This window comes from Artemia sp. Qi Xiang Cuo, chromosome 4 (assembly GCF_049724085.1).
Source record: "Artemia sp. Qi Xiang Cuo chromosome 4, ASM4972408v1, whole genome shotgun sequence".
NCBI lineage: Eukaryota > Metazoa > Arthropoda > Branchiopoda > Anostraca > Artemiidae > Artemia > Artemia sp. Qi Xiang Cuo.
The window spans coordinates 17,805,375-17,818,380 of NC_142797.1; the positions used below are offsets into that span (position 1 = coordinate 17,805,375).

General features: G+C 35.2%; 1 protein-coding gene across 1 annotated transcript in view; it reads left to right on the plus strand.

Annotated features, from left to right (window-relative positions):
• The window catches only part of m-cup (ankyrin repeat protein mann-cup), a 69,124-nt gene that overhangs the window by 49,376 nt on the left and 6,742 nt on the right, over positions 1–13,006 (plus strand). The window contains exons 7-8 of the mRNA XM_089088123.1: positions 380–542; positions 8,510–8,617. Coding sequence (XP_088944249.1) covers positions 380–542; positions 8,510–8,617 — 271 coding nt within the window. The remainder of the gene's footprint in view (positions 1–379; positions 543–8,509; positions 8,618–13,006) is intronic.

The following is a 13,006-nucleotide window of genomic DNA, read 5'->3' on the forward strand; positions in this document are numbered from 1 at the left end:
ACCTTTCTCTCATTATAGCCCTAGAAAGTGGGATTGAGCCACAGTTTTCGTACAGCCTACTGTTTGAAGAAACACTGAACCAAACAATCCAAAAAACCAAGCCAGAATAAATGAAAAACCATTCATCAATTAGATTAAGCAAGATTGGGCACTATTCTGTTTTTCTTTCGCTTTTTTTTGTGTGTGTGTAGATTTGTACAAAACGGTCATAGAACTGTCTTTTTCTTTAAAGACTAATCTTTATTTTTTATGGCCCATTTATTTTTTCCAATATTATTCATTCACACAAATATGTATTAAGTCAAATTTTAGAGGATCTTTATTCTTTTTAATCCTTCCTAATTCTAAATCAGTCCTATGCTTATCTTTAATTTTTTAGAGTGATGTTCCGTGGTGCTGCATATGCAGATGCTTTGCGCTACGATATTTGTATTGCACTGTGGCGAAGAGCAATGGAGCTTCGAATACAAAAGGACACTCTCCTCAATAATGAAGCTATTTTCACAGCTCAAGCTCTGGTCAGATTATTTGTTGATCTGCAGGTTGGATTTTATGTTTTAATCCTTTTATATTTATCATGCGTAAAGATTTTATATTTTATACACTAAATAACGCTGTTTTAAGCGATCCTTATCGTCTTTTCCTTATGGATGGCGAAACTGGGTCCATAGCAACCCGCCAGTCCCTAATCTCAAAATTGTAACATGACAACCTGATAGATTCTAACCATGATGGTTGCGTATTTTTCCAGAGCATTTTGACAATTAAGTCTTGGGATTTTCGGTGATCGAGGGACTGCACATTTTTTTTATGCCTGAAGGCAAGCAAGTGTTACATACAATTTAAAGAGACTGCATGCAGTAATTAGGATTACTAAAAGGTGACGGATTTTTATACATGTTAGTAAGTATATCTTGTTTTGTCTCACGAATTGCGGATCGATTTAGAATTTGCAGGTTCTTTTGCAGTGGGAAGGAGGAAATGGGGATTTATAATTATCTTTTGGGGCAAGGGGACAAAACTTTTTCTCCAGTTCGTAAAAATATGTACACAACGTTTGTTTTCTTCTTATGTCTGTCGTCCTATCCTTTCGTTGTACTGTCGTTTTATGCCTTTATGTTTTTGGCTGATTGCAACCTTATACACCTGCTGACTTGTAGGTATTTGTTAAATAAGTGGTGAAGTAGTGGACACAGCGTATGTTTTTGTAGGCTGTATTCTTTAAAATTTAGGATGTGTATACTTAAATTACAGATGTTTAACTGTCGCCCCATAATTTGATATCAGGTGAATAACTAAAATTTGCTAACGCTTATACCGCTGTGCCAACTTCGAAGGAATTGCCTCACATTTTCCTGTTTTAAGTTTTCCCCCGTTTTACAGAACTAAAAGAGGGGATTAACTTCATACTTGAGTTGGAAACTCATGACTTACATAGAAATGACATAAAACGTTTCTTTTACAAACTAACACGTTTACACAACACGTTACACAACACGTACAAACTAACACGTTTTCTTTTACAAACAAACTAACACGCTCCTTCAATAGGAACAGTAAATGGTTTATTTAAACTGTTCATTGATAGATGATGTGCTTTCTTCAATGACGCTTTTTCGGATTAACGAAGCAGTTGACCCTACTCTTAAACAGATGGGTCAGACACCAACTATAAAACTTCCAAAAAATAACCAAATCAGGCTATTTTTAGCCGCCCTATTTAAAATTGTTTTCTAACAATCTTTCCAACATTTATGTTTCCGCAAGCTACCGAAAAATTGATACCTAGTACTGTTAGAGTCTCAAACAAACCGGTTCGTTGTTGGAGAAAATTGCTGGAGAATTCGAAGCGCAATATACAAAAAGTGAGAATTCAGCAAAACAGGAGAACTAGTTTTGATTCTATAATTATTAATAGAGGATTCACAAGTGATAGTATTTCAGAACTTTTTTTTTTATTTGCCTTCTACAAATGCCCTAATTGATAGGCTATGTTGATATTTTTTTTTCAAGCGTGCCTGTCTGCATTTTCTTCTTAATTGAATAAAGCAAAGATTAAGATTAAAGGCCGCATTTTACAGATGAAGAATTAGAGATTGTGCTTTTTGGTCATTCATCTGGGGCCAATCAAAAAGCAGTTGTCGTCGACGAATGGGTGGGATAAATAGGATTTAAAGCGCATTTGAACTTCATTGGTGAAGGTAAAGAGTGACGTTTTGAAGAGATTACGGTGGAGGAGGAGTCTGTTCAGCTGTGTTGGCCTAATGCAGCTTGATGCGACAGTGAGTTTTAGTGGTAATTGCAGTAGTAGTAATTCATCTGCTCTGAGAGTTGTTAACTAACACAGTGTTTTCAAAATCTAATAAGAAGCTGTTAGGCCGCATTTTACGGATGAAGAATTAGAGTTTGGCCTTTTTGGCCATTCATCTGGGGCCAATGAAAAAGCAGTTGTCGTCCACGAATGGGTGGAAAGCGGTCATAAATAGACATAGACATATTTATTGACACACTCGAGATAGCACTAAGAAGCACTAAAGCTGAGCTGTTGACATGCTACATAAAAACTGCACAAACACATCTAAAGCACATTACACATTTGAATTTAAAGCACATTTGAACTTTACTGGAAAATGCAAAGAGTGAAGTTTTGAAGATATTGTGGTGAGCGGGAGCTTACGCAACTGTGTTGGCCCCAAGCCACTTGATGCGACAGCGGAGTGCTGGTGGTAGTAGTAGTAGTAGTAATTCATATATTTCTAAAAAATGTCAGCTAACACGTCTGTTTTCCTGATCTAACAAAAAATTGTTAGGCACCATTTTCTTACCTATTGAACAGCAAAAAAAAGTCCTTAGTGAGACGTATTTTAAGTAAGTGTGATTGATAGCTTTATTAAAAGGTTTATTGCCCTGAGTTTGGCTTTAAAAAAATTGTACGCCTATTATGGTACTGTAAAGGTTCAACGGATTTTACAAATTTAAACAGTTTGGTAGTTTTGGGTTACCCAAAATCCAACATCCACATATTTTTGTCAACAACAGGATCAAGTTTTATAATCCAAAATGTCTCTCGTTTTCTTGTACAGAGTTAACTTCCTTGTTATTAATACTAATCCTTCAACAAACTTGTTGTATCCATACGTTTCCTCCCTGAATTACACTGGTATATGTTCCTCTTTCATCCATGTTTGTTTGATGCTTCAGCTTTAACTGCCTCCAACGGTCCTTCGAAAGATGTTTCTTTTTTAGTACCTGCCGAGGGGAATGGTAAAATTTCGATGAAATAAATTTTATCCAAACTTATTGTTTGGATGTTTCAAACATCTAGAATTTGAGAAACATGAGTGGTAAAGCAGAGTCAGGGAAAGGATCCGCGCTTACGCAGTTCCACGGGATCCGCACTAAGTGGTAAATTTTGCATTTTTGGCTTTCCGCTCAATTCCCTTTCCCATTATAGGATGTAGCCATAGCTCCTGATAGCCATAGCTGGGTATAATTTATACCCATTTTAAAAGTGAGTCAGTTTTTACATTGAACTTACTACTGTTTGAATTTCTGAGCCAGTGCAGAGATTTGATAAGTGATTGAATGTCTCTGGTAACCCACATATTTGATGAAGTGATAAGGTGGTTTAAGGCAGAAGCAGAAGATTATTATGCTATTGCAAATGCTAAGCTAATGCAGAGATGTGATAGGTGATTAAATGTTTGTGGTTACTGACATGTTTGATGAAGTCATAAGCTGGTACAAGGCAGACAGACGATTCTTTTTTAAGCCAGTAAACAGATATAGAATGTGATTGAATGTGTGTGGTAACATACTTAAGTAATGAAAGTATTCTCCAACTCCGTACAGAAGCAGTAGATTCTTATTTCTAACGCTGAATCCGTGCCTTGGATTGTAAAGATAGCACTGGAATTGCGCATACTATTTTGTTGGGTATGTGACAACATGGGGTCAGATTGTATCGAGCGTCCTTACTTTTTTGGGATTTTTTTTTTTTTTTTAGTTTTGGGGTTGGATTTAGAAATATTGAGAGAAATATTGTTACTGGTATTGACGGAGTGACGAGGGTTGGAATGCCGTCCAAATGATATATGCTCAATAACCTATTCAGCTCAACGTTTTCATTTGTTTTCGTATTGCCTATTTACCAAGCTCTGGACCTTTTTAGAAATTTTTGATATATCACTTTTGTTTCAAAATGATTAGAAAAAAATTAAACGATAATTCATTTATTATATTTTTAAGATTACTCTCAAAGACTATTCAGCTGTTTGCTGTTAAGTTAACGGCTAACAACAAACTTATAAATAGTAAAGATTTTTTGTATTTCTAAATATAGTTCACAAAAAGAATATTTTTCTAGGACTGAGTATATCATAGACTCAAGTGGCCTAATAAATTTATTAGGCAAAATTTTTCCAACAAGGCGTCCAAGTTAAGACAAGAGCTATGGCTCGCAAGTGGGGGGGGGGGTATGTAACCTTTAAAAATATTGCTAAGTTATTCAAATTTTTGTAAAAACATTAGATCCTGGGCACGAGTTGCACATGGTTGATTTTGATTGATAAAAATCGTCCTTTAATATACGCGTTCTAACACGTAGTTTCCATATCTGATTAGCAAGACGTATCATTTTTATTATAGTGGCGAGAAAGACACTACCCCTTTGCTATATATGCTCCCAAGGTATAGCGAGAATGCTTTCTTGAGATTGGTCATTCCGGTAACATTCGAAAGACTTGTCTTCATCTGGATTTTTTGACCCAACTGACCCCCCCCCCCCCCCTCCTGTTTTAAATTAATGTTATGGTCCACATGCTAAGGGCTAAACGTGTTCACCAGTGGTTCTGGCTGTTCTTGAACTAAACGCCAAAATCACGTGCAGAAGGAATACCTAACTAGATGATAAATTTTAAGTTTATCATTGGCCGCGTTTTCAGGCTCAGCGGGTTCGAACACGGGTTGTTCTCGTCTAGTGCATCAAACACGGGGTTGAAATTTCGAACCCGCTGAAACTAGACGAAAAACTTGAAACTAGACGAGAATAACCCGTGTTGGGACCCGCTGAGCCTGAAAACGCGGCTATTGTTATTCGCTACAGCTAGAATGACTTTCAATTTGACGTTCTTCTAGTCTTGTGTGTATATAGTTGGGAGTCGAAAGTTTCTATGCAATGCAAACATAACATGCTGGTATTTTTTGTATATTCAAAATACAGTGTCTATTTGTTTGTTATGAAATCACCTTGTTTTCTTTTCTCCTTTTTCATTGTTTGCTGTTGTGTACAGTATTTTTTATGTAGCTAGTTTTGCAAAATATAATGATAATAACGATTAGAGAGGGGCAATGATGGAATAATCCAAATAGATTTAAAGACATTAGCGTCCAATATTTGTTTAAAACATACACTTATACCACACATTCCTCTCCCCACGTCGATGAAACATAAATTATCTGCAGCATTTTACTTTTTTTTATAGGGTAGTGTACCATGTTTCTGACACAGCATTTGTATTGCCTCGCATGTTTGCCCAAGATCGCCGTAAGTAAATAAACTAAAAAAAAGCTTGGGGTTGTCACCGTCGGGTGCTAGTACAATTACCATAGATACGTCGCCTTGTGAAAGCAAGAATGTTGTAACTAACACCCCTAGTAAAAATAAGGTACGAACCCTACCAGAGTTATTTTTTACGAGCTTTCTAATGGTGTAGTTCGTTCTGTTGTACGCTGCCTCCCGGTTGAGTAAATCAAAAATTCAACTTTATCGTAAGTGCGTGTTTTTCACTTTTGTGAAAGCGGAAATTGTCGTAACTGACCAGATAATTAACCTTCAGTCAGTTACGACATCAAATGAACAAAGTTTGTTCATCAAATGAACCAAGTGCTGGATTTTCAACAGGCCTCTAAGATCTATAAATACGCTAATGTTCTATTTTCCACAGCTAAGCAACTTCAGTATAAACAAGGCTACTCGAAAAGAGTCGGTTACAAACTGTTGTTTTCTGACGAATCAGTCTCTGAAATAAACATTGCTATGCAAAGCAACTTCAGTATAAACAAGGCTACTCGAAAAGAGTCGGTTACAAACTGTTGTTTTCTGACGAATCAGTCTCTGAAATAAACATTGCTATGCAAAGTAACTTCAGTATAAACAAGGCTACTCGAAAAGAGTCGGTTACAAACTGTTGTTTTCTGACGAATCAGTCTCTGAAATAAACATTGCTATGCAAAGCAACTTCAGTATAAACAAGGCTACTCGAAAAGAGTCGGTTAAAAACTGTTTTTTTCTGACGAATCAGTCTCTGAAATAAACATTGCTATGCAAAGCAACTTCAGTATAAACAAGGCTACTCGAAAAGAGTCGGTTACAAACTGTTGTTTTCTGACGAATCAGTCTCTGAAATAAACTTTGCTGTGGAGGGTAAACTTGAGGCAAGGAAAGACACTTCTTCCACAAAAGAAGTTGAGTTTCTTGTTGTCCCAAAGCTGTTGGATTTCAAACCTGTTATTCCTATTGAAAAAAAAGATCAAAGATGTGCAATCAGCCTACAGGTTTATGTCTCCTCTAGATGTGGAGTACTACAAGTGTGTTTTTGTAAGCATGAATCAAGACAAGTACCACCCACCCACGTCAGTACAGAGAGCATACCCAGAAGAAGACGTTTCAACCCGCCTTCCCCCATAAAAAAAATCTGAGAAAGGAGAAAGGCAGTCAGTAAAGACCCAATAAGTTACCTTGTTTTTTTTTTTTTTTTTTTTTTTTACTAAGTAGTTGAAATTTCTGAAGTTGTATTATAATCACTTTGTATTAAATTCAGTTTAAACGACCAAAGTGGTGCAAAAAGGTAGAAACGCCACGTTCGGGCTCTAAAATAAGGCTTGTCTATTCCTGAGAAAACCTTGATGATGAAGTGTCGTAACAAAAGGGAAAAGGAACCCAAGCGCTGTCTGCATTTTTGTCGTAACTACTTTAGCAGCAAAAAAGGACAGGCTAAAATGTATCCGTCATTTGTTTGACTTTTTAACCTAGTAAATCTTATCCAACAGTACCAAAATTCTGCCAACAGGCAGAGGCGTCCTGAGGCTCATTTTATTGGGGGGGGGGGTCTTTTTAAATCTTACCGAATTGCTACGTGATTTATGCCGAATTTCCTGCAGAAATCAAGAATTTTGCTAAATTTCGGCCGATTTTGTCAAATTTCTGCCAAAATTTTCGCCTTCGGCGAAAATTTTACCGAATGCCAAAAAAGTTTCGGGGGGGGGGGGGTCGTGCCCCCCCCTCGGGAAACCCCTGCAAACAGGTCTCTCTGACTAGCGACTTTAAGTTGGTGTTTCATTCGTTTTTCTATCTACCATATGTTCACCTTCACAAAAACTGACTTTTTCAGTTGCGTTATTCTCGGAATTTTAAAAAGTGTGGTTACGACATTCTTGCTTTCACAAGGCGACGTGTAAAATAAGTAAAGGAAAAAAACTTCCAGTGTATTGAAATGTAATTAAGTATGTATAATACAACATAAACAAATGATATAACATGATATAAAAATGTAATATAATATAAATATATACATATATATTTTATGATATAAAAATAACATAAATAAATATAATATAGTAATATTATAGCTAATAATATAATATTAATAGAAATATAATGTAATTGATAATATTATCTTAATATTATTTACATAATAATTATTCTTAACATTATTAATGTAACAATATTGTAATTTATAATATAATATTGTATATTATACTAGCCAATGAACCAGTCAAATGACAGGCATAAAAAGAGAGCAAAAACAATTAAGAAAAACACTCTTTTATGATGCTCGAGAGAAATCGTCCAAATTTGTAGTCGCCTTGCCGGTCCATCCTACATTTCTTTTATCATTAAGGGGTCGAACCCACGTCCTTCACAATTTAGCACGATGAGTTAACCCAATGAATTAACGGCACTCGGTATATAATGGCACTCGCCATTACGGCACTAAAATTACTCGGCAATACGGCACTATAGTTAACGGCACTCGGTAGTACGGGACTAGGCAGTATGGCACTCGGCGTTTGACCCCAATTGCAGCAAGGTTTGGTGACAGGCTAGCTACCTATCCCTGTAGAAGAACCTCCGCCTTACCCAAAATAAGGGTCCCTAAAAGCTTCAACTAGATCCCCCAACCATGAGACAAGACAGGGAGGATTGACTTTTTTTCAATAAATGCAACTTTCCTCTTAAAAGGAATATATTCAAAAAAAAGATACATCGGGCTCGAAGCTATAAATTCCGACGGGGAGTCTAATACTCAACCATCTGATCAGACCGAGTTTTGTGTTTCTTTAACACCTTTTGTGTATTAATATGTACAAATAAACACATCTTCCATAACTTCATTCCTTACCGACACTACCAGTTATGAAAAAAAGCAACAATAATTTCTTTCCGGTGATGCATGGATTGCAAATGAATTTGCTTTGGTAATGTGTTTATTTTCTTTGTTATTTTCAGGCTCACCGCACAGAAGCATTGAGTCAGTTTCAGTTGGATATCCTAGAGGTTGCTTCTCTCCTTGATCTGATAATGAATAACCTCCCACAGTGTCAGGAGCTGTTATTGGTATGAAATATGTTTTAGACTTTACTAAAGTGAGCTAATTTTGAAAATGTAGCCTAAAAGTGGTTTACATTAGTGCAAATTAAGACGTGAAGAGTGGCTGTATTTTGGTTAGAACTAAATAAAAAGCCCCCGCCCCCCAAAAAAAAAAAAAAAAAACTTAATACTCGGGGTAGTCTGAGACCCTCCCGAACCGGGGAAAAGCTCACAAGTGCACTTCCGAGTCTTTACATTTTAAGATGCTTATGGTCATGTGGCAACTGGCAATTGCATGTTTACAAGGTTCCCATTAAATAAAGATAAGCTATGGAAGTGTGGTAGATGCCCCCAGCACGTATTGATTCCATCCTTACACAAACCCATCGATTTTGACTAGTCTAGGACATATTCTGGCTTGAGCTCGTTTTTGGCAAGTCCAATTTAACCCAGTTTAAGTCAATTTTGGCTTTTTGACTTAACAAATGGCTCTAGAGCCATTCTTTTTTTTTTTTTTTTTTTTTTTTTTTTTTTTTAATAATGATATTGGTAAATTTTTATGGCTCCTGGGGGTGATGATTATGAATATGATTGCAAATTTAATGAAAATGTTAAGGTTTAAGGTTTGTGGTGCTGTTTGGGGACTGTTATAGATAGGTTATTATTTTTTTCGTTTTTTTTTTATTGTTGTTTTGTTATGTTAGTGTATTTTTGCCACCCCCTTGGACAAGTTTTTACTTCTTGGGGTGGCCACTAAACTTATGTTAAATTGATTGTTTGTTTAAAATAAATCTCTCTCTCTAGAGTTACAACGTATTTATGAATAGATCTCCTGTAAGAAAATATTGTTCCGTCATGTAGTGATTTACCTTCGAGTATAAACACATATTTTTCTAAAATATGGCCAGAATTGTTTTCAACATGCAGTTAAAAGCAAACAACACTTAAGCTAAATGAAATTGATGGATAAGGGGGAAATCAATCGCATTGAGATTTCTGTATATATATATATATATATATATATATATATATATATATATATATATATATATATATATATATATATATATATATATATATATATATATATATATATATATATATATAACTTTACATTAGTTCTATGCGATGTAAATATAAAAATTTACCATCTCCAGGCTTATGACTTTCCTTAAGTCTAAAAATTGAACGTTAAAAGTAAGATTACTCTGCTTCTTCTGTTAACCTTTTTCATGCTTATCCGTCTTGAAGTTGAAGAAAATACAATTTTGTTATATTTATATTTCTTTCAAAATATGTCTTGTCAAAATTTTGAAACTTTTAGTTAAAAGATTCTATATATTTGGAATCACCTTAAGAAACACATTTTTCTTGATTCCATTGAAATTGCTGATTTGTCAGCTCATGAGCATGACATAAAACTAAGGAATAAGAAAGAAATTATGCTAATGTATTAGCATAATACCACCCCCTGACCAAGAAATTTCAGCGAGCTTTAGAATCACATATATACAAGCCTGCCGCAGGCCGAATGACTGGGAAAGAGCCGAGCTCGGGCTGCTGTCACTTGAAACTTAAGACAAGTAGCAATATAGTCATGTACTAATCAAACAGTTATTGGTGACGAGCTAGGATTAGGAGCTAGGAGCTGCGAGTAAGGATTAATTTTTGCTAATAGTAACTAGAAATCCCAAAAAATAAAAATTTTTATGACGATAAATTAGTCAAAAGAATTGGTTTCTTAATGTGATCCTAGATATATAAAATTCATCAAGTTTGAACCTACTCATAAAATTTTTTAGCATGCAAAAATTTAAGTAATTAAAGAAAACTGGAGCAAAATATCGGCCTGGATGTTGCGCTGAAAATGCTGTAGAGCGAAAATTCATAGATAGCCAGTCATCTCAAAATTACTGAAATGATATATGAATTACCTACCTATTTCAGTGGTCATGGTATCAAATGGTACTGCATTCCTCGAAAACTGCAGTCTATACGCAGTTTATCCCAAAATTTTAGGGCTATTATATAGAATGTATATGCAGTATTACTAATGGTTATACAGTAATGATAACTGTCCACCTTTCATGTTAGGTGTGTAGAACGTCAGCGGCTCTCTTTTTGAGAGGCAGGGGTTTGCCCAAACCCTTAAAAATGATTGTTTGGGCTAGATTTCCAGATTCTTGTGATAGATCCTTCGGATGAAGAGGGGATTTAACAGAACGAACAAAGTTGCTTCTGATGTAAGTAAAGAGCGAAGTTGGAACTTAAAACGGACATAAATTACTCCTCGCATTTAATATTTTTTTTTTTGAAAAAAGAATCAAAATAATTGGCTCGTGATATTTTCCTGTTCGTAGAATTCTGAAAAATTAGCCCTTTACTGAAAACATAGAACCAACGTAGTAGATAGGGATTCAAAGCAGAAAAATCTTAAAGTCGCTTGCAGAAAATGAAGGACTAATTTATTAAGCTCTCAATGGTTTTTAGCGGTCATGAATTCAATGAATTTGTGTACAATTTTAATTCTCTAAGAACTTTAAGCAAGCTTAGTTTTCATAAACTGAATTTTCCGGGGGAGTTTTCGTACGGGCAACTCTCCGCGAGGGGGAATGTACCTGGCACCTGACTTAGCAACCTCAGCTGTTTTTGAGGTATCGCTGATGCGCCCTTTTGATGACCTGGATATGAATAATGCCTTTTGATTTAAATCAACATTCTCTGACAGTTTTTGCCTAATTCCCTTAGACGTTTCTTAGATTGCCCAAGCCCCAGTTTCCAATTACAAAATATATGCTTAAATAGTTGCAAGTTTGCAATAACAGTCTTTGCCACAGAGCCTTTTGGGCTTAAGGCATATTTAGTTGACAATTCGACTTTTTTCAACAAAATGACTATCTCAAATTTTTTATAAAATGTCTTTGTAGGTTACAAGGGGGGTTAGTAGTCAAGCGAAGGTAGACTGGTTGCCCCCCAGTTACTTTTAACTCTTTGGGAGGAAATTAGACCTCTCAATTTCCAATCGAATGAGCTCTTCTGTAGTTTGTATGACTGCCTCTTGCCTGTGAAGTAGCTCTGGGAAAAATAAAGTCTAAATGTTAATAGCAATAAATAATTCAGAGAAGACTTATCGCTCTTTACAACAGGTAACGTTGAAGCGTCGCCTCTCATAGGAATTTATGTTTGTTTTAAGTTCGAATTATTATACAAATTTATTTTGGCTCGTCATAAGTTTTAACATGTCTACTTTTCTGGGAAAGAATTGTTTCTTTTGACTTCTTTTTAAGTAAGTGTGTTTTTTTTTATATTGGTTTAAAACTTTTTATGTTCTTGTAAAATGCAAAGTTTCTGTCGCAGAAATATAAGATTTGGAACAATAAATATAAAAAAAAGTGGGAGCGGAGGGTATCGATTCCTACACCTCTCGCACACCAAGTGAGAGTGCTTATTCCTTGAGCTACACTCCCTCGTTAAATCAGTTGCTAAATTCAAGCTAACATATATCAAGTTTTATATAAATGAATAAAATTGAACGTTAGAATATTTATTTTTCAAATAAAGTTAAAATTGCAACTAGCCAATCTTTTTGGTTTTTTGTTAGTTTTTATTCCCTTTGAGATTTTGCAAGACTTTGTTTTTGAATATAGGTTCATTTTTTAAAAATAATATCGTAAATAGAAGCAATATTTAAATTACCAGTATCCCTGTTAATCGGTAAATCTACGAACATATATATTTTTTTTTATTTCTGATGCTTCCATTGCCCCTTGTGTGAAACCTTTGTCATTGGAAGTTGCCGTTGCTTCTCCGAACTGTTCAAAATGGTCGGGATGATAAAAATAAGTTCTGCTAAAGTTGAAGTAAAAATTTCGGGAGGCTTTATAAATTTGAGAGCATTATCTATTGTATTTCGGTTCTCTGTTGTCTTACCTTGTATTTGAGCAAAAGAATTGGGAAAATATAACTCAAAAACAAGTGAGAAAGAGTCGGTTGTTAGTCCATGGGTGCCTCCGGGGAGTGGGGGCCATGTACTTCTAGACTGGAGTACACTTGTTTTATTTTTGTAGCGTTTATGTGTAGTTGTATAATGGCGAAAAAAATGTGGCTTTATAGTACCAGCAAGGTTCGATAAGATTATTTTACATGCTTGAAGCTCTTTCATGAGATATATCATTAAAATTTTCGGAGAGATTATCAACTTGAATTTTAATTTGCAAATTGAAAGAACCAAGAGACGTACAATAACTAAGACAAATTAAGTGACAAAACTCTAACAATGTAACTTCAAGTCTTGTAATTAAAGATACTTTAGGGATTATAACTATGCAAAAAAAAGTTATATTCAAGAGACCTCTGGGTTGACCTCTTCGAGACCTCTCGTATTTCAGTGTTCAGTCAAGAAACCTTTCTTTTTGG